General features: G+C 45.3%; 1 protein-coding gene across 4 annotated transcripts in view; it reads right to left on the minus strand.

The window, feature by feature from the left end:
- LMBR1 (limb development membrane protein 1) overlaps positions 1–23,985 on the minus strand; it is a 1,168,513-nt gene that overhangs the window by 855,999 nt on the left and 288,529 nt on the right. For all 4 annotated transcript variants that reach the window (XR_011303315.1, XM_069647966.1, XM_069647967.1 and 1 more), the window contains exon 4: positions 9,895–10,034. Coding sequence is in view for 3 of the 4 variants with exons in the window: in XM_069647966.1 (XP_069504067.1) it covers positions 9,895–10,034 (140 nt within the window). In the remaining variant the exon portion in view is untranslated. The remainder of the gene's footprint in view (positions 1–9,894; positions 10,035–23,985) is intronic.

Raw genomic sequence — 23,985 nt, forward strand, 5'->3', positions numbered from 1 at the left:
AAAATCAATGCAAAGAAGGAGACCCGAGGAACTGCCTCTGTTGTCGGCTTCTGCCTGCCCAATCACTTGGATCTCTTTTTCTTATATACAAAATTCATCAATGTCCCAAAACAAAGTTGATAACGTTAGATTATCAAAAGTTAATGTCTTTCGTTCAGTTTCCTCATCCTCAGGATAATTGGGGTTTTCCTCCTACCATTTCCCCAGATTCTACTCAGTACTTGAAATCCTCCAGGTTCTCTTTCTCTATAGTTAGTGAATGTCGTGGTTCTCTGACTCTTCAAAGTCCCCTGGTCCTCTGACATGCTTATCTTCTCATGGTCTCAGTGGGGCCTTAGTCCATATGAGCTTACTCAGTACCCACAACACGGCTGGCTTTCTCAGCCTCAAATGTTATTTTTTATTTATTGAACATTTGTATGGCGCCTATACAGCAAAAAGTGTTTCCAGGCACAAGGCAAACAAGAGGGTGTGGGGGCAGAAGGGGGGGGGCAGAGGAGAAAACAATAACAATATACAATATCCTACTAGGCCTCGTAACATTCGGATTGTGCAAGTGCAGTATCAGTAATTGCAGGGGGGGTGCGGGCAGGATAGGGCGAAGGGATGGGATAGGGCAAGGGGCCCCCGGGCTGGGCAAGTGCTAAGGGGAGCCCAGGAGGGCAAGTGCCCGGGGAACCAGGGGGGGGGGGTCAGCTAGTGCGAGGACGGGGGTGGACCAGACTCAGTAGGGTAGTCAGGGAAGGTTGCCCAAGGGCCAGTGCTGGTAAAAGGGGGGCGAGTGAAGATTGGTCGAGGAGGGCCATGCCCCAATAAGATTCATAAGGGACACAGGAAACCAGTTGCAGCGGCAGGTGGAGACTAACCAGGGAGGGGAGAGGGAAGGAGGAGTAAAGGAAGATCTTGAGAAGCTTCTGGAACTTAAGGAGATCTGGCTCAAGTTGAAGAGGGTCAGTGAGGCCATAGCAGAGGGAGGATGCTGCCGAAGAAAGAGATCTACCTCCCACCCCCACTCTCTGCTTGGAGAAACATCTGATCCGCAGATAGTTGGAGCTAGAGGCCCGATGGACTGTAGCAGGGAGGTATTTTGGAAGAGAGAGTTGGATGTAGCAAGGTCTCAGGCCCCAGAAAGCCTTGTGGATGATGCAGAGGGTCTTGAATTTGATCCTTGCAACCACCGGGAGCTAATGGAGAGATTTCAGGGGTAGAGAGATGCGGTTCATGAGCGTGAGGCCAAGGATAAATCTTGCTACAGTCTATTTGTTTCTCAGGACGCCCCAAAATCCTCTGGCCTTCTCCGAGCATTGTGGCAATCGTATTTAAATAGGGCGTCTGCACACTCTGGTCTATCAGGCTCCCATAACCTTGCCAGTTTCCCCAGCCTTGGCAGTCTCTATGGGTTCTGCGAAGCCCAATGTCCTTCTGTTGGGCTTGTTTTCTTTCTGCTCGGGTTTGTCAGGCTCCCGTAACCTAGTCTGCTTCCCCAGCCTTGATTATAAAGGTTTGTATCTCTTAATTGTGTTCTCTCCACAGGAGCGTTTGCTTTCCTGATGTTGCTCGTCTCAGCGGCAAATGCACTTCTTGTGAGGATATTAGTGATCTGGGCTCACTTCTGCAGTCTGGTCTCTGCATCGGCTACCAGGCTCCAGGCCCACAATGGCTTCCTTGTGGTCACGCCACCAGAGGAGCTGGTTACATGTCTGTCTCTTTCCTGACCTTGGCTTCCTGTCTACCTCGCCATCTTCTCATCCAACCTTTCTCTTTCTCTATACTCCTCCTCCAAAGTTTCTACAGGTCTTCTTCTTACTAACGCCAGCTCTCAGGAATGATGCCCTTCCCACTTCACCCTGCAAAGTTAGAGAATAGCTGCATTTTATACTGTGGGCAATAGGACGTTTTGGGCAAAAGGGCTCGGATTGGCTTGTACTCTCCTTCATGCTTTTCCCTTGCCCTAATTGGCAATTTCCTCTTGTGGCCAACTCACCCCACACCACCTTGTGTGTAAACCAGGTCTCGCCTTAAAACCAGGCGGGGAAAGTTTTCTAATGTTAAGTTCATGTGTGCACAGTGTTGGGGTCAGGCAGATTGTCATGGCACCTACATGACTTACTGATCTCCCTAGGAAGTCTGTAGGTCTGTAGCTCTCTAGTCCGTGATCATGTGAGTTTTCAAATCATCTTTGTATAGCTTCCCTGCCAACTATATGCAGCAGACATATCTGGTCATTGTATCATTTCACATTTGGCAACCCTGGGCAGACAGAAGGTGTTCTGAAGGATCTGCCAGTACAACAAGTTACTATATTTGTTGATGTGATCCAAATATTTGTTTTTTTGCACTACCTTTATGCATGTAAAACCTTCATTCATTAACTAACAGCAGGTTTTCTTACTTCAGTGAAAAACAGTTAGCAAATTGTGGCATGTGATATTAAAGTGAAAATCTAGTCCATGGGTCGGCAACCATTGGCTTTCGAGTTATTTTGAATTACAACTCCCATCATCCATATGCAGCATAGTCAATGGTGAGGGATCATTGGAGTCCCAGTCCAAAACCTATGGAAAGCCACAGATGGCAGGCCCCTGCCTTAGTTGTTCCAAGTACCTTTTTCTTGTGTAAGGGATCAAGAGTAAGACTCTGACAAAGTAAGTTTCAGTATGAAATAGAGTATTGTACAATTTGACCGTATCCAAAAGTTTGCATGTACAAAAAGTCCTTAAAATGCTACCAAAGGTTCGAACACCAAAAGTTCGAACCTTTGGTGGTAGCATTGTAAGTAAGTATTAACAAACAAAAGAAAGACTGTGGGGGTGTAGCCACGCTCACTATACCTTTGAGTATAGTGAGGGGGGTTTGCAGGGGAAACACCTGAAGCCCCCGAAAAAAAGGGACCCTACGGCACCGGTTCCCGATCATGGAAGTGAAAGGGAACTGGCGCAGCAGGATGACGAAAAAGTTAAGGAGGGCATGTTTATTTTGGGGGAGTGGGTGGCGGTGTGTTGAGGGTGTGGGTGAGGGGGGTGTCGTGGGTGTGTTGTGGGTGTGGGTGGGGGTATGGGTATGTAGGGGTTGTGTAAGTGTGTTTGCATGGGAAATGTGCAAACCTTTTGTGGTTCGCACATTTCTCATGCAAACTTTCCAGCCGTGGGAAAATCAGCCGCAGTCGGATCACGGAGATCCTGAAATAGGACCTGTATTGTCAAAATGGTAAGAGGGTTTGGGGTGGGAAATCCTACCTGTCCCTTTGTCTATGAGGCCAAAACTAATAAACCTCTGTGTCTGGATGTTAAACCAAAGAACGTCCTGCGTCCAAAAACCCTAAACTGACCCTTACATGCTAAACTTAAAACGATGTTCACAAGGGGATTTCTGTAAGCTATGCACTTTTAGTGAATTCCAAACAAAGGTTTAAGGTGTAAAAAAAAAACACAAGAGGAGGGGATCCTCCCTTCACCCATGTTTATTCTGGTCTTTCACTGTCTGTCTGGTACTTACAGAAAAAAAGGTCAAACAATGGTGCACTGTTTCAAAGGGCTCTCCCCTTGGGTCACTCGTTATACAATATTTCACTTCACAATTTCAAGTGTGAAGACTTCTCCCTTGAGTTTCTCCACTTATTATGCTTGCACAGTTTTAAGGAAAATAACTCTTTCCCTTTGCTCCTTCTGTTCTTCACCATGTATTCCAGTGGGAATAAACCTTCCCTTGAGTATCTTTTTAAACAAAGTTTTCTTGAATCTTCAGTTTATCTCAATTAACCTAAGATGGTTGTATGGTTCTTTCCTTTTCCTTCAACTGTTCCTCTTTTTACCCTTGGTTTGCTCTCCTGCCAAGGTATTATGACTATTATTGATCTGTAAAAGGGGTATGGTCTTATCTTTTTTTATATTCATTCTCACTGTTCCACGTTTACTTCTCTTCTTACTCCTTGGTTACTCTCCTGCCAGGATATCACAGTTCTGGTTCTTGGGTGCGGGTCCAAGACTCGCTGTTTGCCTTGTCCACTATCCTGCCAGGGCTTTTCCGTTCTCCACTCTCATCCAAGAAATAATGCTTTTCAAGTATTTGGTCACCGACTCTTTCTCAGCAAAGTTCTTATTAGTATCAACTCCTTTTTTCAAATATTAGGTCACAGACCATTTCTTCACACTGTTTGTATTTGTATCAATCGCTCTTTCCAAGATTTGGGTCACCGACCATCTCTTAACATCTAAATATATATTTGGGAAAGTTTGTATGTATGTCCGGGGATGGCTCCAGCCCCATAACAGTTGGTCGGCTGAAGTTTTGGCCCAAGGTCAAAATACCAGTCTGGGGTGTACTGGCGATAGTGACATTTGACCAACCCCACCCATTTGCCCTGCACAGGGCGGGGGTTCCAGTCCTGTGCTATCAGTATGGGCGATTTGGGGAGATTGCTGATTTTGCGATTGTTGGCTACTAGTTTGGGTTGCACTGGCAATAGTTAAAATCTGACCAGGCCCTCCCATGTGCCCTGCACAGGGCGGGGGCCCCACCCTGTGCTATCAGCATACCCGATATCTGGAGATTGACGATTTTGTGACTTATTGAAAAATAGGAATTTAGGACACAAGGTCGGTATACCAGTCTGGGGTATACTGGCGATGGTGACATTTGACCAACCGCACACATGCGCCCTGCACAGGGGTGGAGCAGGGTCCGGGCCTGTGCTATCAATATAGGCGATTTTGGGAGATTGGCAATTTTGCGATTTATCTAAAATTCGAAGTTAGGACACAATAAAACATTCACAAGGCTATAGCAGACCCCCCACTTGCATGTCAGCTACAGACAGGTGTAACGCTGTGTGGTACCGCTAGTTATTCATATTTGTATCAATCTTTCTTTCAAAGATTTATGTCACCGACCCTCTCTTACAACTGTTCGTATTCATATCAGTTCCTCTAATTATTTTAAATGGGCTTTCTCGCACTGTTAATGATATGCAACATTCGCTCTCAAGCGCTCCAGTAACCCACTTGCTCTCTCAGGGCTTACGGGGCAGCTCTGGTGTTCCTCATGTCCTTCTGTTGTATTCCCCTTTGGTTTGATGACTGGGGGGGTGGGCGTCCTGCTGGCTGTCTGGCTCCCGCTTTATCTTCCTTTGCTTCTGGCGGCTCTAGTCGTCTATAGCACTAAAGTGATGAGCTTCTCTTGGCCCAGTCTCTCTGCACACCGTTTTTGTCAGCCTGCGTGCTGCCTTACAAAGTGTGCTTGCCTCCGGCGTTCCAACTATCGCCCGCACAAACTGTGTTCCGCTGTCGTCTCTGCCTCTCACTTGTATTCTGTTCAGCTGTGTGTGTTTTAAACTTCCCAGCATTAGTTAACACTTTCCAAAGACAAGAAAGCGGCGTTTGCTTACAGCTTCTGGTCCTCCTACTTCCATCCCTCTTCCTCATCTCAGTACTTAAAAGGGGCAGAAAGGTAAATAAGGTTGTTGGTCAAAAAAACTTGGGAATTCTTCATCTATAAGCCACAATAAGCCATACAGACAAAGGTTTGTTTTGATTCAGTGCTTTCCTGTCTCTCTGGAGTTTGTCCTCCCCTATGTGGTCTCCCCGCAGATCGCCACCCCCAGGGTCAGTCAGGTAGCTTCTGCCTTTCCCAAGAAAATAAATCTGCAATTTTGACTCAAAAGGGTATTTCTTTTTACGAAGTATAGATTTTGATTTTAGATCTCTCAAAAGTAAATTACCTTATTGCATCCTATGCTTTTTTTTCTAGAAACCATACATATATCCTTCAATTTAGAAAAACTCTTAATTTACTGATTTACAGAGGAGCATCTTTTTTTAATCATCAGAATGTATGATCTCTGATTAATCACAGAGGCCTATAATAGTATACCTTTAATTATTACAGGATTGATAAACTAGGTGTGAGGAATTACCATCTGGCAACCGTGCAAAGCCCTGGCTTTTATTTGTATTACTTAATAGAATGATGCAGGCAATTCCATCTTCGAAAGGGTAATCCAATCTGCTGATCAGATTCCCGTTTCATAACATCCATGCCAAAATATTTGAATGTATCTGGGTTCTGCTGTATCAGCATTCTGATTAGCAGCACCTGCTCCATCAGTGGCATAGAGCAGTTTGAGAGGTGCCAGCAGCCCATTTGACAGCTGCAGTGACAGCCAAGTCTCTGCAGCGCAAGGGCTGCATTTAAGATATGCCCCCCTGCTCCGAAACTATGATGATCATAAATAGCCCATGATGGTGGCAGAATAAACTCCAAAATAAAGCTATGCCTAGGTTTAGAAATAGTGCATGGCAATACCTATGATCATGCTGTGAAAGAGGCTATGTACTCTGGTCAGATGGGCAGAGCCTGCCACATGACAGGACAAGAACCTGAATGGTCATGCCTCTTCTTTGATCTCTTTGTGAGGGTAGGTAAAACCCTTTACCAGAGACAGCCATCCACCAGGCAGCTGCCATGGGCCCCAGCATCAGAAGAGCACACCCATTCAAAAGGAATAGCCTCACACCAGGGTGCTGCATTTCTAAAGTCCTTTGATCCTAGTGATTAGGGAAGGGGCAGGGCTAAAGTACTCAGGGGTGCTCTGTTCAGTGGAAATAGACTTCCACCATGTTGTTTCTCTCTGCCTCCCTTTCCTTCCTGTCCCCTCACTTCCTTTAGAGCAAAGCACATTGGGTGTGATGTCAGCAAAGCACAATGGGTGTGATGTCAGAAGGGCAAAGTCCACTTCTTTCAAGAACAGGGATTGGACTACCAAGGCAGGCTAGCTTTAGTCCCAGCACATTGACTTACCTTTAAAAGAAGTGGTCTTCCACCACTTCTTTGAGTCACTCTCGAACAACAACTAAGAAGGATTCACTGGACCTCCTTTGGGAGTTTGCCAAAGCCCTCAACCAATGAGCTTAATAAAGACCAGTCTAAGGTAGATGAGAGCTCTGCCCCATACCCACTCCCAGGCACATTAGGGGTGACATTTGGTGTGGACCAGGACTTTCTAATCTGCACAAGAATATCCCAGGGCTGAAAGGACTCTGCTTATCCTTGAGCCGCTGAATTGGGTTTCGCAGCACCTGGAGGATCAGATCTGAAAGGATCTGAAAGGATCCTCGTTCTGCCCCCTCAAAGCCAGTCAGACAGCCATCGAAGCTAATTTGCCTTCCAGGGATCCGGAAAGTGCTATGTTCTGGCACTCCTCGGAACCTTTGAATAATTGCTTGCGCATAGAGACCGCTTGACACTGCATCGTGCCCTCGCCGAGCCCTGCACAAATGAACCACACGACGGAAGGACAAGAGTCAATCTGGCGGCGAGTCCCTTGCCGACCCAGGGTTACACCATGACTCGACCCGATTCAGCCCTCGAATTGCTGCTTTGCTGAACCGCACATCAGAGCAACAGTATCACCAATTCAACAACCACAGGCCATCGACACGAACCGTTGAATCATCACTAATCATCCCCTCCCCGGCAGTTACAAGCGGACTCTACCTCAAAGAGATCCTGGCGAGTGCCCCGACATGCATTGACAAAAGTCACCTTCAATCCGCAAAGAGATCCAGTATTTGAACCTGCTTAACACCTGCTTGCTGCTAAGGTCCACATGATCAACCGTGCCCAACCTTGATCAGCTCGCATCACTGCTGAAAGCTGGGTTTGATGGCGTCAACCTGCCAAAGACCTGCAATGAGGTACCGTCGACCAATAACTGCCCTCTGTGTCAATTTTGGCCCTAGTGACTGGTTAGGTCACTTTTGCACCTGGTTTCACCCAAAGACATATTCTGTTTGTGGTTAACAATGTGCCCATTACCCCGTCATACTCCAGAATGCTACATTTCTCCACCTGCTGCATATTCTTTGTTTTTTCCACAGAGGCGGCTTTTGTACAGTGTTCTCTAGATAGTTCTATTGGATATGGTGCATATGTGATTAAAGTATATATATATATATTTTATTTTTTTATTTTTTTTTTTTCAATAGAACCTTGCTTAAACGTTCCCTTTATTTTGGACCGTATTACTGTGTTTGGGTCACTACTGGATCACCTTCATACTCCTCTTAAGAGCATAGCCTTCCCTTGGCCCACGTTACCACAAACAGAGGTATCGCTTAACTGTTGTGGTGGCTCTTGGTTTGAAGACGTGTGAGGGCTGAGTAGGCCTATTCGCCCCTACTTATCCTTTTACTTCTGTAGAGCAGAAACCAATTCGTCACACTAGGGACATGGAATTATTTGTAGGGACAAGTCCAGTATTTATATTTTATTTATCTGATCTTTTTACTGATCAGGTTAGTTCAAAACTCTAATTTAATCTTATGTTTATGTATTTTGGTAAAATACTTGTGTAAAATACTTGTGCAATTTTATTTATTTATTCTGTGCACTAAGACAGGAAAATGTTACCTCCTGATGAATGGCCATAGCAATATTTGAAAACCTATTGAGGAATCTGCATAGACGGTTATTCTAATAATTGCATGAGAACGTTACCCGTCTACATCAGAAAGTAGATTGGATGAAAAACGAATATTGAATAATAATTTGTATGTTGACTATGGTTTATGTTTTATTAAGAATGGACAGAAACCACTTTGAGTATGCATTACACAAGGGCATTTAAGTTTAACAGTAGTACATTCTGTGTATTAATGAACTGCTGATTGTAATTTGTTAGAATGCTTTGTAAATGAGCGATGCGTTCATAAAGATAGCTGCATGTATATCTTCTTTCCTACAACAAGATTGCAAATACTTAAAATAACCAGTGTTGAACAGGGGTCCATTGAGAGTACACACAATATTTCTTCTGGTGCTTGGAGGAGAGGGCATGGAGGGGGAGGGGGTGGTCGATCTCCATTAAGTGCCTGCCAGGGGTCATAGCACAGAGTGGGTGGCACTCCTTAGCCCCCAGAGTTCCCCACTCTTCCTTGGCAGGTGTGGCCACAATGACCGTCACAAGGTGTATCAACTTTCCTATATAGACTTCAACATAATTTTAAGTTCCAGTACTTTAATTATACTGGAACTCTGTATAATAATAGAAAATCACCTTTAGTTACAAACAAGACAAATTCAAACCAATGGTTTTCTATGTTAGCACACATTTTACAATGAAATTGTAAAGCACATTTTAGTGATTGGCCGATGCTAAATTGTCATTATACACCGATGCCGTGTGAATGCTGCAACAATTCCTTTTAAATTTAAACCAAAGAAATAACAGATAAATGTACTATTTAGAACATTAATTCCTATACATTCCAAGTTAAAAGTAGAACAGTGTTGTTGGTATTGAATACTGATGTCATTTCAGAAACATTTTTCATGAACATTCTGGGTTGCAAGATTTACACAGGCTGACAGCATTGCAATTTATTGTGCGTCTATCCAAAGCCTGCGTTTGCAAACAAAATACACGTTGTAACCTCCTTGTTGTCGAATGTGAATATTCTATGTAAGATTTTCCATTAAAAAAATGAACACTGTTGCAGTCTTTTTTCCTAGATCAGTGTGTGGGGTAGGATTGTGGTATTTTGGAACCATTAAACAAGTTGTGCTCTCATGCGAAGAAGAATCCAAAACAGATAGTGGATTTATTCTTGCTTTGGGGTGGTTTGTTAAATTGTCCTGAATGGGGGTATCCCAATTTGATTCTGATGAGTATCCCATCAGAAAAAAAGGAGATAGCAAACTGCCGTGTGGTGCTGTCCATTCACCTTGGGAAAGCTACATCATCTGCAAGCTACTACTCGCTTTTGTACCATTTGTGATTATAACACATACCAGGCATTTGTCTAATCATGTGAAGAACATCTATTTCAGATCACTTGTAAAAGGGGACATAAAGTTAGTACACCAACTTCAAGACGATTAACACCATAACATACTGACCATGGATTAGAGAGCCATTTAACCACTGAATGTAGTAGTTCTGGGGGATGGAAAGCAGGATCTCATTGCTGATGATTGAGAAGGGAAGAAGCAGTACAGCACCAGCGGAAACTGCAAGGGTAAAGGTGCTCAAAAAGAGGCTGAAAATCAAAAGAAAATGTATCGTGATTAACAGAAAAATGACATTTCCAACCTATTCAATTGAGGTTTAATATTTGAACAGGTCTAGGCAAATGTGAACACTAAAGAAAGGGTTATATTTCCATAAAGAGATAGGACTAATGTAAGGGACAAGGATCTAATAGTAAAGCCTTGACATACAAGATGCCCTGTTTAAGTAAGCTCACAATCGGCACAGTAAAAACAATCAGTTAATGATCAAAAAGAAAAATAACCAACCCATCCATTGGAATAAATGCTTTGCTTGTATTATAAACATTTTTTAAAAATGTGTACGTGTTTCCCACATAGTGGCTCTCAGTAGAAACTATACAAGTGGTACATTTTAATTTGCATGCTGCAAATACTCCTAGATCGCTGTGAGGAGCCAGGAATGAGACTCAGATACAGAGGAGTAGTGGTTTTTGGTTATGAACTTTTATTCAAATCAAGAAGGGGTTGGAAAATGCCTCACTATCCCCAAAATATTTCCCTACTTCAACCAAAAACGAAGGAGACTGTCCTTTGTCAAAATGTCGAAAGCAAAGTATGTCATGTGTCTAATCCTATTCTGGCCCTCACACTATAAACTAACTCTAAAGGTGCAAACGGATATTGTCTCTGATTCTCAAAAGTGTTTAAATGTTCGAATACAACATCAGGGTATACTTCAAACCAAAATGTTCCAAATTGATCATGTTCACAGTTCCAGGGAATGTCTCCTTTCCCCAGATTCCTTTCTACCAACATGCAAAAGGTTCAAGCAAAGAATAACCAAGTTCCAGGAGGGCAACTTCCTCCTTTTTGTATATCCACAATTCCAGGGAATGGCTTCACTTTGCATATGACCTTCTTCCTCCAAAATGAAGAACTCCAACATAAAAATTAACCACATTCATTGTAACCCCCAAGAGGGTAATTCCCTCCTCTCGGTGTGCTCCTCTCGGTGTGCTCACAGTTCCAAGCTCCCTTCCCAAGATTCGTCCTTATATTCAAGAAAACTCAAAATCCCAAAAGCATGATTCCTCCTTGGGTTTCTCTTTCCAATATTTGCAATTTGGATGCGGGTCCCAGACTTGCAGGTCACCTGGTATACTCCCCTGCCAGGTTTTCTCTCCACCTTGAAAACAACTTGCAATCTCAAGGGCATGGGCCCTCCTTGATATTCTCTTCCACCGTAGGTTATTACACACCTTTCTGGTATACTCTCCTGCCAAGGTTTCAACACTTGATCATGACTGGTATACTACCTGCCAGGACTTCTATGTAATCTTTCAATCACTTCCAGGCCAGTCTCTCTCAAATTCTTTACTTTGCCTGGTATACTTTCCTGCCAGGACTTACATGCAGTTATCTTTCATTTTGCCCACAAAGTGATGTTTGCACACTGTTGGCTTATTCCCTCGGGTTTCACAAAGGTAATTTCAACATTCACACTTGCGTTTGTTGTACTTCCTCTTTTCGGGTATGGGCCCACCGACACGTACGTGGTGTGGTTTAAGACCACGTTAAACTCTTCACAGGTTTCATTCAGCATTTCTCTTGTTACTTTCATGGAGTGGCATGTGTTCTTAGGCACCGCAGTAACCAGTCTGTCTTCCCTGGGTTTACCGGGTGCTTTGAATACTTCTCACACCTCGCATCCTTTGCCGTGCAGCTCGTTGGCTCAGCGTGCGTCCCATCAGCCGCTGTAGCTTCACTGCATTCGGTTCCACTCTGTGCGGCTCCCGCTGCCTCTCCGACACAGGCGGCGAACCCTCTGTCACCAGTTTCCTCTCACGCTGTCTGGTTTCACTTCGGCTTCGCTTCCCACGGTGTCCTCACCAGTAGCGCGTTGTCCGATCTCAGCATGGCTTGCAACATTACCCACTTCTCCCTCACGCCATCTGTCAGCTGCTGTGAATTTAAAGTTCCGGCAGAATGGAGCAACTTCCAAAGACTATACCGCCGAGTTCACTTATCGGTTCCAGTCATCTTCACTGCTCTGTTCCTCTTAATCGTCCCAGTGGCGGTCACAGTGTCTTTAGTATAATGTTCAGGAAGCAGACAATGGATCTCACCTCACTGGGAGTAATATCTACTGCTCCCTGCCTCTTCCCCATCTCAGTTATTAATGTCTTCCCTGTCTGATGTTGGCAGACTGTATGAAGTAGACCTGGCAAGGGTTTGCAGGAGAGGGTTACGATATGCTAATAAGACATGAGGAAGAGAAGTAACATCCCTAAAAAGGGAAGGGGGTATGTGACTTCCTCTAACAATGCCATGTCACCCCCCCGAGGGTTGCCTCACCCAATGTGTTCCTCTCTCATATAGCCACACCCAGAGTCAGGATCAGGGAGCAGCTGCCATTCCCTGACCACATGAGGCGAAGCTACCTCCGGGGAAAGAGTGATGACATTGTCAGATTCATCACACTGCCTAAAGATGTACAACCAGCTTCAGCATGCACTCAGCCTCCATGCAGTAAACCTTCCTCTAGTACCTTCAAGTTTATAGTCCCTTGGCCCCTTAACTCAGTCCTTGCTCTGTTTAGTTAACTCCCAATTGCAGATTTCCTCCTTACGATTTCATGAAAAAAAACACTGCTTTGGCTGTGATGTTGTCTTGTGTATGCTTTTTCAGAGAACCTGGACAAATCATGCCAGTGTGTACCCATTAATCTGTGACAAGGTGCCCTGCCTTTTTCTAGGGACATCAAGTGGGGTGAATAAGGGGGACAAGGACCTCTTGAGCTAATAGATGTTGGCCACCAGTGCAGTATGGGGTGGAAAGCCAGGTGTGATGAATCGCAGGAATCCGTCCCTTCTCCACAAACTAACAGAAAGTTCCTCCTTCAGGAGAACAGGTCCCTTCTCCTGCTTCTTGAACAGTGTCCAACAAATGTTCTCTTTCAACAGAAAATACCAGGGGGGGGGGGGGTGACTCCCTTACCCTGGTATCTCCAGTACCACTCCCAGCCCAGTTCCAAGAGAATACATTCTTTCTCTAGGTGTTACTTTGTAGAGTTCACCACAAAGCCAGGGGGAATGACCCCCTGCCCCTGGGGTCTTTAACACAAGTTCTGGGCATGTGCCAGGAGAAAGTCTCCCTTCTCCTAGTGCTGCTTGGTTTAATTAACAATATGACCAGTGGGGAGGACTTCCTTCCCCTGGCGTCTTTATCACAGCTCTTTTTCCAATATCAAGAAAATGACTCCCTTCCCCCGGTATTGTTTGATACAGTTCTTTCTCACAGTTGGGGTTATAAACCCTTCTCTGAAGGCAAGTGGTTACCTCACCACCACTGTGCCGAGGAAGATTTCCTCTGATGCTTTCCTTTTCACTCGTGGTCACAGGCCCTTCTCGGGTTGGCCAGTTGTTTCCTTGTTCCCACTACACTGAGGAAGATTTCTGCTGATGCTTTTCTTCTTACTCTGGGGTGCCAGACCCTTCTCTGGTTATGCCCATTAACGTCCTTGCTAAAACAGGGCAGTGGAAAAGCCTCCTTAGCCTCTGTGTCAAGCCATGAGACGCTCCTGTTTTCATGTGCCTACCCTTACCTCTTAACACGGCCTTTGTTACCTTGCTGTGACTTCCTGGGACTGGGGCACACTTCTCCAGCTCCGTGAGCTTCTCCCCTCTGCACTTGTGGTGTCTTTCTGGCTTTGGGATGCGGTCTGCCATTACTCTGCTGGCAGAGAGCTTCCTTGGCATCCTCTTGCCGCTCTCCGATTTTCCACAGCTGTCAGTTGGTGTTCGAATCTGCCCCCCTGGAGACTTTGGGAACGGCTGCTTTCCCAACAGGACTTGTTACCGTGGCTCCTGCCACAAGTGTGCTTCTCGTTATGGCTGCGTTCCGCTCTGCGGGCAGGCTTCACTCATCTACCAGTCCTTTGTTCATTTTAATACTTTGTACCCAGTTCCCCCCATGCAGATTACACAAGTCCTTTGTTGTCTGCTTAATCATCATACCTCCTTGGGGCCACCTCGTGCCAGCGTTATCACACTTCATAACCTTTATGTCTTCTGTGTTCTTCCTCGTCCTAGTACGATTTGGTCTTAGGCCCTATGTTACAACAATACATAGGTGTGTTCTCAATGTAGTGGCTCTAGACATTAGAGAGGGCTAAGGAATGTCGGGGAGTGGCAACATTCATTGGGCTGTACCCCATGTGATTGTCCTTATTCACAAGGTCCTCCCACATTAAACTGCCCCTAAGGGAACCATTGGGGAGCGGCTGCAGCACCCTAGCCTCATGTTAAAAGGTCTCCCCATGGGGAGAAGTGACAACACCTTGTGATTTCGTTGCAGGGCATTGTTGTGGTGGAGAGTGTCATACAACTATTCAGATAACACTCTGCAAACGCCAAAGAGGAACAAGACTGTATCTGAAGTACCGAGGAGCCATCGTATATGACGGCAAGAACAGAGTGATTGAACGAACACAAGAAGCCAACCTGACGAAACAAAGAGACAATCTCAAATGAATAGGAAACCCTGCGATGCTATCCCTAACAGCAATAGGTAAAAGGGAAAACAGGAGATTCGGGAGGGGGCCAGAGAATCATTATTTGAAGTCAGGAATGAAACTAGGACACAAGTTAGACATGGTTTTGGCTAAAGACTTCTATTGATAAAATAAGAGGTTGGGAAAATGCCTCGATCTCCCTGCACTAGAGGTATTTCCCTACCTAAACTCAAAACTAAGGATCAGTCAGTGTCAGAATGTCCAAAACAAAACACTCTCTGTCCAAAGTACTATTGTGATCCTCACGTGCTATGGAAATTAATTTTAAAGTAGAAAGCATAGTGTCTTCGGCCATCAGTGTTCTAGAAATCATCAAATGGGCAATGCAATAAGTTATCAATGTCACTGGGCCTAGTAAGATCACTGTTTTGTTCTCCCCTGTTCCCCTCCCTTGCCTTGTCGCGCTCTGAAACACTTGTGTGCAAGCGCGATAGAAATAAAATATCTATCAATCAAAAACCTCCAACAAAAAGTCTCTCAAGGGTATTGCCCCTTATTTAAGAGGGTGATTCCAATCCCCGGTTTCCTTCTTCACACTTTCTTAAACATAACAGTTCTTGTCTTTCCTCTTGATCAATACCAAAGATCATATACAATTATCTTTGTCCTTCAAGCTGGCAGGGTTTTTCTGCTCTCGTATATTCTTATGTCCCTTTTCTAATCCTGATATTTCTCCCTAGGACCTCTTTGTTCTTGGTCAGAGCAATTCGGAACAAGGTACTTTTTCTCAGGATTTCTTTAGCTTTGATACCCTGGTAACTACCTCCCTATTTCACTGCTGGCAGCGGCAGTGAAAACCTTTGCAAAGGTTTTGCTGCCACATGGGCGGAGGATACGCACCAACTAAGCCACCGCCAGGCTGGGTTCCAAGCTGGGAAAAGTACAGTCAAGTGTGTTTTAGGTTCCACTTGGAGGCTCAAAAACATCTTAGGATCACAAATGTTAACCTATATGTGGTATTTGTGGACCTAAGAGCTGCATTTGACAGCATGCCCAAAGATATCCTTTCGGCCGTTGTGCAGGCAAAGGGCATCCCTGAAGATTTACTGCGGCCGATACAACTCCTATATAGTAACGACATGGCTGTTGGGGGCTGGGAGGTGAAGTCACTTAGCTATTCCAAGTGGACAGAGGGGTCTGCCAGGGTTGCGACATTTCTCCCATCTTGTTCTGCCTTCGTATCAATTCTATCATTGACATGCTGGTGGGATGAAGCACAGATTGCCCGAGAATGGGAAAGGAACGGATTCCTGTTCTCTTTTTCGCAGACGACAAAGTCCTGCTGTCTACTACACCGATGGGATTGCGCCAACCGATTACCATATTGGAGGACCAGTGTAGTAATTTGGGCTTGGAGCTCAATCCTTCCAAAACAAAGGCTATGGTGTTCTCCCCTAAAAGAGCTGGGACCAAACCTTTGAAATGAAAGGTGGGTGACAGCGTCCTAGAACAAGTGGATTGGTATGATTACCTGGGGATCCAAATACCAAGCAGGGGCAGTGGGAGAACCAGGTTTTCAGGGCTAACACCGATTTGCTGAAAAACAGTGGGGAGTTGAAGGCTTACTATGCAGGGGAGGGGTGCCATAGGTCCGGCTTTTAGCCTGTACCAGGCGCAGGTTAAGGCGTCAGCAATTTATGGGGAGGTGGTCTGGGGTCACGCAGACATATCATCATTAACAGTTACAGAGAAAACATGTCTGAAAGCAATTTTATTGCTCCTGCAAAGTACCCCAAGTAGCTCCACTTGTATGGAGTGTGATTTACCCCCCTGTTGGTGTGGAAATAGCGATCAGACCAATTCTTTACTGGGTCCAGATCTGGGGAAACCAGGAGTTCGGGAGCCATTGCAAGATATTGTAGCATGTAACGTCACTGGGGGGCTGTCAAAAGATTAACTGGCTTGCCCATGTCAAAGAATGGCTTGCCGGGCTGGGTCTCTTCTTACTGGCATGATCCACGATCCATGAAGGAGACTCAAAGGCCAGGGTGGTGGCAACCTTTGAGAGATATAAACTGACCAGAGCAATGACAGCTATAGGGGCCTTCGCTACAGGGCCTGCCCACCTTGATGTAAAGCAAATGCAGGGCTTTGAAAGTTATTTGGATATAATTAAGCTAGCATATGCTTGTGCTTTGTATATGCGCCTAGGTTCCTTACCAGTATGGGACCCCACAAGGAACTGGGGTCGCAACAGGAGCCTTAATTGACCTTTGTGTGGCAATCATGTAGAAACTATTTCCCATTTCCTTCTAATATGTGAAAACAAAGGCTCTCAGTCTTAGGTATTTGAAACCTCTGTTTCGTTTACATCATGTTCTAACAGTTTTGGATACGCTGCAGTTTTGTAAGATGACCTCAGACTTGAACGTGGTTTACTTTGTTTGCAAGTATATCCATAGAGCTTGGATAAAAAGAAACCTGGTATTGTAATGCAAGCATTTAAAGTGTAAGACCAACCTCCAACATAAACATGAGCGAATGTTGATTACATGTGCCCAGCAATATAGATGAAAGCAAACTCAGACCACCCTACTAGAGAGATACTGAAAAATAAATGTATACCAGGCTTTCTGCAACTTTTATATGTGAGTTGTGTTTTTAATGTCTTAATTATATTTTGTTTTTATGCAAGATTTACTCACCATTTTTCTGTGATTTTTAACTTTGCACTATGTGTTCCAAATGTATTTATTGGCTGTATTGTGCACCTAAAAGTCCTATGCCGAATAAAGGTTTTAAAGAAGATACCTTTCTGGTGACTGCCTGGTATCCTTTTCTGTCAGGGCCTCTTGCATTTACAATCCTCCACTTTTAATTGTCCTGGTAGGTTTACTTGCCAGGGCGTCTTCTATTCATACACTTGCGATTGTTGGGTATACTCTCCTGCCAGGTATTCTTGTTTTCACACACTTGGAATTTCCTGTGTCTGCACCCCTACTTTTGGTAATTCACCACATTAGCCCATTTGGCTAACTCATTCTGTCCATGGAGTATTGCCTTGTTAGTGTTTTGCCAACACTTCCACTCTTGGTAATTCTCCACTTAAGCCTTATTGGCTAGTTCACTTTGTCCATTTGTTTACTTGTTACTGTTTCTTAAATGTATATTGTGTACATAAGGGCAAACTTCAAAGGTTCCCTTCTTTAGCTGAGGCAATTTTACTTTCTCCCTTTCAGACTTAATAAAATTGCTTTCTTTCCTTCTCCATTCTGTTTTGTTCAATTACTCGTATGTGGCGTGCTCGCCAATATTCACCCGCTTTTTCCCTCGTCCCAACGTGGACTCACCGGTCTCTCGTGGCATGCCCTGTCCTTCTCGCAGTCTCCCGATAACAGTCTTCGGGTGATTACTTCATCTGGCAGCTCGGCTTTCTGCGACACTTCTCATGGTTCCAGCTTGACTTCTCTGCGTCACACGGGTCTCTAGTTAGTGTCTCGCTGCACTGGCTTCTGGCATTCCCACAGTGTGTAGTCATCCTCACACAGCTTTCCTCTTCTCAGCACATGAGCACTTGGCTCAGTCTTTCTTTCAACCCGTTGGTTGCACAGAGAGGAGCAGCCCGGTTTCTGCCGGTCCCGTTTCAAATGTTGAAAAGCTTTGTTGGGTTGATGAAATGCCAGCTGACCCTAACTCTAAGGGGGTTGTTCCCTCAACTGATGTTTCTAAGGGCCTTCGATGTCCGCAAGTCCAAAACCAAACCCCGTCTCTGTCACAACCTATCTTTGCCCTCACTCAAACAAAATGTGATCTGGGGTCTTCAAGAAAAAATGGGTAATGCAAACCAAGACTGGGTTCAGGTAGCCTTACCATCAGGTGTAGTTCTGCCAGTTAAAACAATTGTTCAACTCAAAAGGGTTGCCCTCGGCTAGTCTATAAGGTTCCCAATGCCTCTGGCTCTCTCAGAGTTCCCTTCTCCAAGCTTAGGCCCCAAAAGTTCACTGTGTCAGGATATACCTTTCAACAGTCCTTTCATGGGGCAGTGCTCGAGACTTTCCAAAACGCCAGGCTTTTGCTCCTCCCCTGCGTGACCACTGACCCCTCTCTTTACACTTTGTATCTTTCTTCTGGAACCTTTTCCACTCTGCTCTCGTTTCCCTTTCACCTTTCTTTCCACTTTGCTGTGCACACTCGCACCTAATTTTTTTCTGTGCCCCTGCACCCTCCTTTTTACTACTTTTGGGTCGCTCGCACCATCTTTCCTGCTTTCGGGTCACTTGTACACTATTTGCTTTCCACTCTTTAAATTCACTATTTCTGTCTCTCTGTCTTTTTGCCACCATTCTACTGTTTCTCTGGTTTGTTTTCGTTGCTTTATTTCTGCTTTCCGTTTACAATGCTGCTTGCATGTCATCACTTTTGCTCCCGCTCCAGCCACTCGCATGGTACTGAGTTTCTCCCTCGCATGGCGAAACTCGCCCCACTAGCGCAGTGCTGTGAGCAGGTCCTAGGGATCGGTATGTTGAGGTCAGCGTCTTACAACCTGCCCCTCAGGCACCCCTGGTCCAGCACACATCCCTGAGGAACGAGCACTGGCATGGACACAGCCAGCAACTTGCAGCACGCCTCATTCCGGTTCCCTGGATACACAATTCCTCGCCATACTGCAGCCCCTCGGACACACCAGGTCAGCGTCTTTGCATCCCACTCTCTTCCGGACCTCCCAGGCTTCTCTTGCTGCTGTCGCCTGCTCCCTGGCTTCCACATTCCAGCCAGCAACCCCAGCTCACTCATCTTCTTTTATACCCTAGCTGAGAGTCAACTGTAATCAGGTGTGCTTGTTTAAGGTGAAATGCCTGACATTAGTGGGACAGCCTAGTGGTGAAATGTAGTAAGCCTCTTCCTGCCTCCCAATTTTATCCTATGGATAATCCTTACTACTTTCGATCCCCTCTACTTCATCCCAGTAAATCCTGGAAATGGGGAGGGAGAGATGGAATGGGTTTGGAAATATCCCATAAAAGATGAGGGAGAGGGTTTTGATGTATAATGGGAAAAGGGGGCATAGCATGTCTCGCCTCTAGGCATTCTCTTCCCAATCCCCTGTGACCCTCCACTCAGGTGATCCTCCCTCCCTTGTCCACCCCCAGGGTTGAAATCCAAAAGCGATGGCCCTTTCCTGGCCACTTGAATGGAGGATCCCAGGGAAGAAGGTGGAAGAATACCATCAGGTTTCTCACACCAGGTATGTGTGCCTCCAAGCTGGTGCTCGCAAACCTTTGCCGCTCCCAGCACAGTTCACCACCTCATGTCTGCTACTGTCTGCGCCGCTTCCAGCGCTCTGCTCAAGCAAGCCATTATTTCATGTCATAGAATGCTAGCTTTATTCAAAATATACAGATTCCTGTTTTCAGGGAATCATTTTGATAAAAAAAAAATTAACGATTAAATGAAGGTTTAAATTGAATGAGTAATTTTGCAAAAAAAAGTTAAAGAATAAGAATCAGATTGAAATGTGCAGAAAAAAGTAAATCCTTTGTATAGATTTTATATTTCTGTAAATGAACTACGCACTGTGGATTTTTAACTCAAGGAGTGCCAAATGAGAATTTGCTTAATAAGAGTTCACATGTGTTCATAGAGGCGAGGGAAATTAACGTATGTATGTCTGAAATGAAATGGTAAGTGTATCTATGGTTAAAGAGAAGGGAAGATTTGCAGGCCTGTGAATGATGTAATAATTGAGACAGGGACAGTTCCTATGAAGGAGGGGGGGCAACCCTGCCCTTGAAGCAGAAGGTGGCAGCTGGGAGGGCTATAATCTTTACCCCTTCCCCATGCGCCTAAATGTTTGAATGTAGACTCCTCTCTTCTGCCATGGCACGAGGTACAGAAACTCACCATTCTCTTGATTTCCATCGCAGAAGACATCCAGACTCAAAAGCTGTCTCCCACAGCTGGCGGCCCCATGAGCATTTGCCACAGTACATTGCTACAGCAAAGCCCTGAAGCAATCAAGAGACAAGCAGTATTCTGAAGAGAGGACACACTGTATAATGAAAGTACGCGTGACAGTGCTGTGCACCCACGCAGAGTTGCTGAAACCACACCACCACCAGAAGAACCAAGCAGCAAGCCCACATGGAAGCGAACAAGTGAACAGGGCTAAAAAGCCTGTTTAAGACTTTCTCTTGAACATTCATGCTCCAGAAGGGGAAGTATCCAGGTATTTGGTTAGGTAAATCTGGCCAACCAGAGGGAGGTCATTTTAAGGAGGGTACAGGAAATCGGAAGTGTGGGTTGTAAGCAAGAAGCGGCAGAACGAGGAGACTTATTTGAAAAGGTGAGGCATTGGTTTACTACAGTCTGAGTGGGCCTGTTTGTGACGTGTGAAAACAGTGTAAAAGGAGGGTGTTTTAGTAGGAGTAGTAGAGTGAAGGAGGGAGCAGTAGAGTAGAGAAGGGAGCAGTAGAATGGAGGCAAGGCAACATCAAAGGGTGGAGGTCATAACTAGCAGTAGAAGAAGAAAGGCGAGCATGAGTGGACAGGCCTGAATCACACAGATCAAATGCAAGGCACTTTCCTAATTCCATAGGAACACTAGCAACTGAATAGAGCAGGAACAGAAAGGAAGTCCCTGAGGCAGTTTAGAGAGCCATCGTTTTGTATAAGGGGTTCTCCATCAAAAGCATTACCAATAAAGAAAAGTCATTTTTTTAAAAAAAGGAGTGAACACCATGCAAGAAGTAAGCAGATTTATTGGACCCAAACAGCTGGGAGACATGGTTCAGACAGTCTTGTGAAACTGAACTGAATGAAATCTCGCTCTGAAACACTTGTGTATGAGCGCGATACAAATAAAATATATTATATCGACGGCGCCCCCTGCGGCAGTACTTTTTATACACAAATTACGAAATGATCGTACAACATTTTAGTTACATTTTTGAGGCAGGTCACATGAGCCGAATGGTGGAAATACGTCAGACCCTATAGTGTTCCTTACATTAGGTGGCTTTCATTGGATAAACCATTTCTTGGAACAAAATCACATTGACACCCCTCATGATGTCACAAACCTTCCCACAGTGCCCCACAATGATGGTATTGTGCTGATCGGATACAAAAATAGAAACGCTTAATAGGCATTGGTTGGCACTGTTTAATATAAAAATGCATAACCTGCTGCGTACTGACTAACATGGCATTGCATCTTGAGATGGCACATGGCGAAACATTCCCGTCAAGTTCGACCAATGATGTGCACCATGGACATCAGCAATGACACCTTACAATGTTGCACCGTAGGAACACTGAAACCCCGCTTCTGCTCACTGGCTGCCTGTCGCGCGATCCACAACCTCCTACACCCTTGCTCTATCCACCCAGCTTCCTTCTCACGCCTCGTTGCCAGGTATGCTTCTAAAAAAATATCCAACACTGTGAATATATTTTTTTAACTGTATTTCATTTCTTTTTCCCCTGCCAATTCTCTGACACCCAGGTGCCTAGCTGAGTGGCCTTCAAAGTATCTCATGGAGATACTGCAATAGGACTGCGTTTTCCTGGGAATCTTCGGTCTCAGTCTTGAAACATTACTGTGCACGGTTTCTGCTTAGCATTCAAACAAACATTACTGGGGTGGGTTGTGCGGCTGGGGAATGGCTGCAGCCTGAGAGTGCTCTGTGGAAGGAAGAGATATCCTGCATGTAGATCCTGCTTCTGGAGGGTATTTCTCTCCCATAACACAGTGAGGAAGGCTGTGGAAGCTGGTGGAAACCCCAAACCTAATCCTTTGCCTGGGGCAAGCTGTGCAACGTGCCAGCTCTCCTGGGCTGTGAGCCGTATGGCACCATGCAGATACATCAGGGCAGAGGACGCTCACCTGCTGCACGCTGTCAAAGCGACTGCCTGGACACCTGCGGGCAAACCTGTGTGGCATCGGGGGACGTTCCTGCTGCCCCAGCAATAACTGGGGACCTGGCAGATTATCCCACGCAGCAGCTCCAGCCCGACTTTTCTGGTGCATGGTGCGGCGGGACCCCGCCCTCGACCGGGAGTTCTTGTTGTGCCTGCTGCAGGCCGCCATTGCCCCAGAGGAGAACAGAGGGAAACAACAGTATAGGGGTAGGGTGGCCTGGTGCCTCTCTAACACCTGCGGCCCTATCCCGGATACCACAGCCCCCCACGCTCACCACCACCAATGCCTAGCTGTGTCCCGGGCTCGGGACTGGGCGGAGCATACCGTGATTGGCCCCACCCCTCCCGGAGTTGTACCGCCGCTGGCCTGGCCGGTTTCTGCGCCACACTAGGGGAGTATTAACTGGGCTTTATCCTCCTGCCCACAGTGGGGTGACTTGGTGTGGCCCCCCCTGCTGATACTGGCATGTCATACCTGGGCCTATGGGCCACCCCTCATGGACATACTGACCAGCGTGGCGCCTCGCCTGATGCCACTGATAAGGCCTGCTCGCTGACACACACTGGGAAATGAGAAAATGGCGAGATGGTGGGTAAACAGAAACAAGTAGGCTGTGTATCACAATGGGTACCAATCGACCAAGGTGGCCAGACATGCAGCAAATAAACTACAATCTTGCGCAAGAACCTATCGATTAAGGTTCTATGAGAAGTTCCACAAAAGAAACTAAATCCAATGGCACCACACAAGTAACTCTGGGGTACCAGGTAGACATGAAGGAATAATAATTTTACTTTTTTCAAGTTATCACCAACTTCACTTGACTTGCCCTTCTCTTGTCCGAATCCTGCTTGTGAATAGGTGTAACAACCAAGAGGTATATGCGATTGCCTATCCATAAAAGAAATCTTGCTGTCCTGAAGAAGGCCTTAAAATATTCTTGAAAATAAGTGCTAAAGATGGCACTTAATTTACAACATGGCCAAAACATAAGTCGACTATCGATGAGACACTAGTCAGTCTCACCATTTTGGAGACCAGATCAGGTCAACCAATGACAACTCCGACCTATGCGCCTTACAGGTGAGACTTACAGTTCTGCCAATTCATATCAAGTGAATCATGTTAAAAAATAGGACAGTTTTCATGCATTCGTCTGATCATATTCCTTGAATAATTACAAACATTGCAGAATGCAGGCTTAAAGTTACTTACTGACATCACTTGGTTTACATTTTTTATTTATTCCTGCGTATTTTATGATGAATTATTGTTGGTATTGCTTGTACGTATATTTCAAAGTATAAAATAAAATTCCTATTGTGAAAAGAATTTTGTGGTGGAGAAAATATATTAACCAGTATTTATAAAAGGTTAATCAATCTGTCACCAATCTAAAAAAAGATAAATGGACAAAGAGAGGGGTAATCAGGTTTTCCTCCTATCATTTTGGACCCACTGGGAAAGACAATATTGTCTACGCTATACAGGGCCTCCGACGCAGCATCCTGCGGCTCACATAGGGCACACTAATAACTGGCATCAAATCCATTTTGGTGGAGAC

The sequence above is a fragment of the Ambystoma mexicanum genome, chromosome 2q (assembly GCF_040938575.1).
Source record: "Ambystoma mexicanum isolate Mex_15411 chromosome 2q, UKY_AmexF1_1, whole genome shotgun sequence".
Classification (NCBI taxonomy): domain Eukaryota; kingdom Metazoa; phylum Chordata; class Amphibia; order Caudata; family Ambystomatidae; genus Ambystoma; species Ambystoma mexicanum.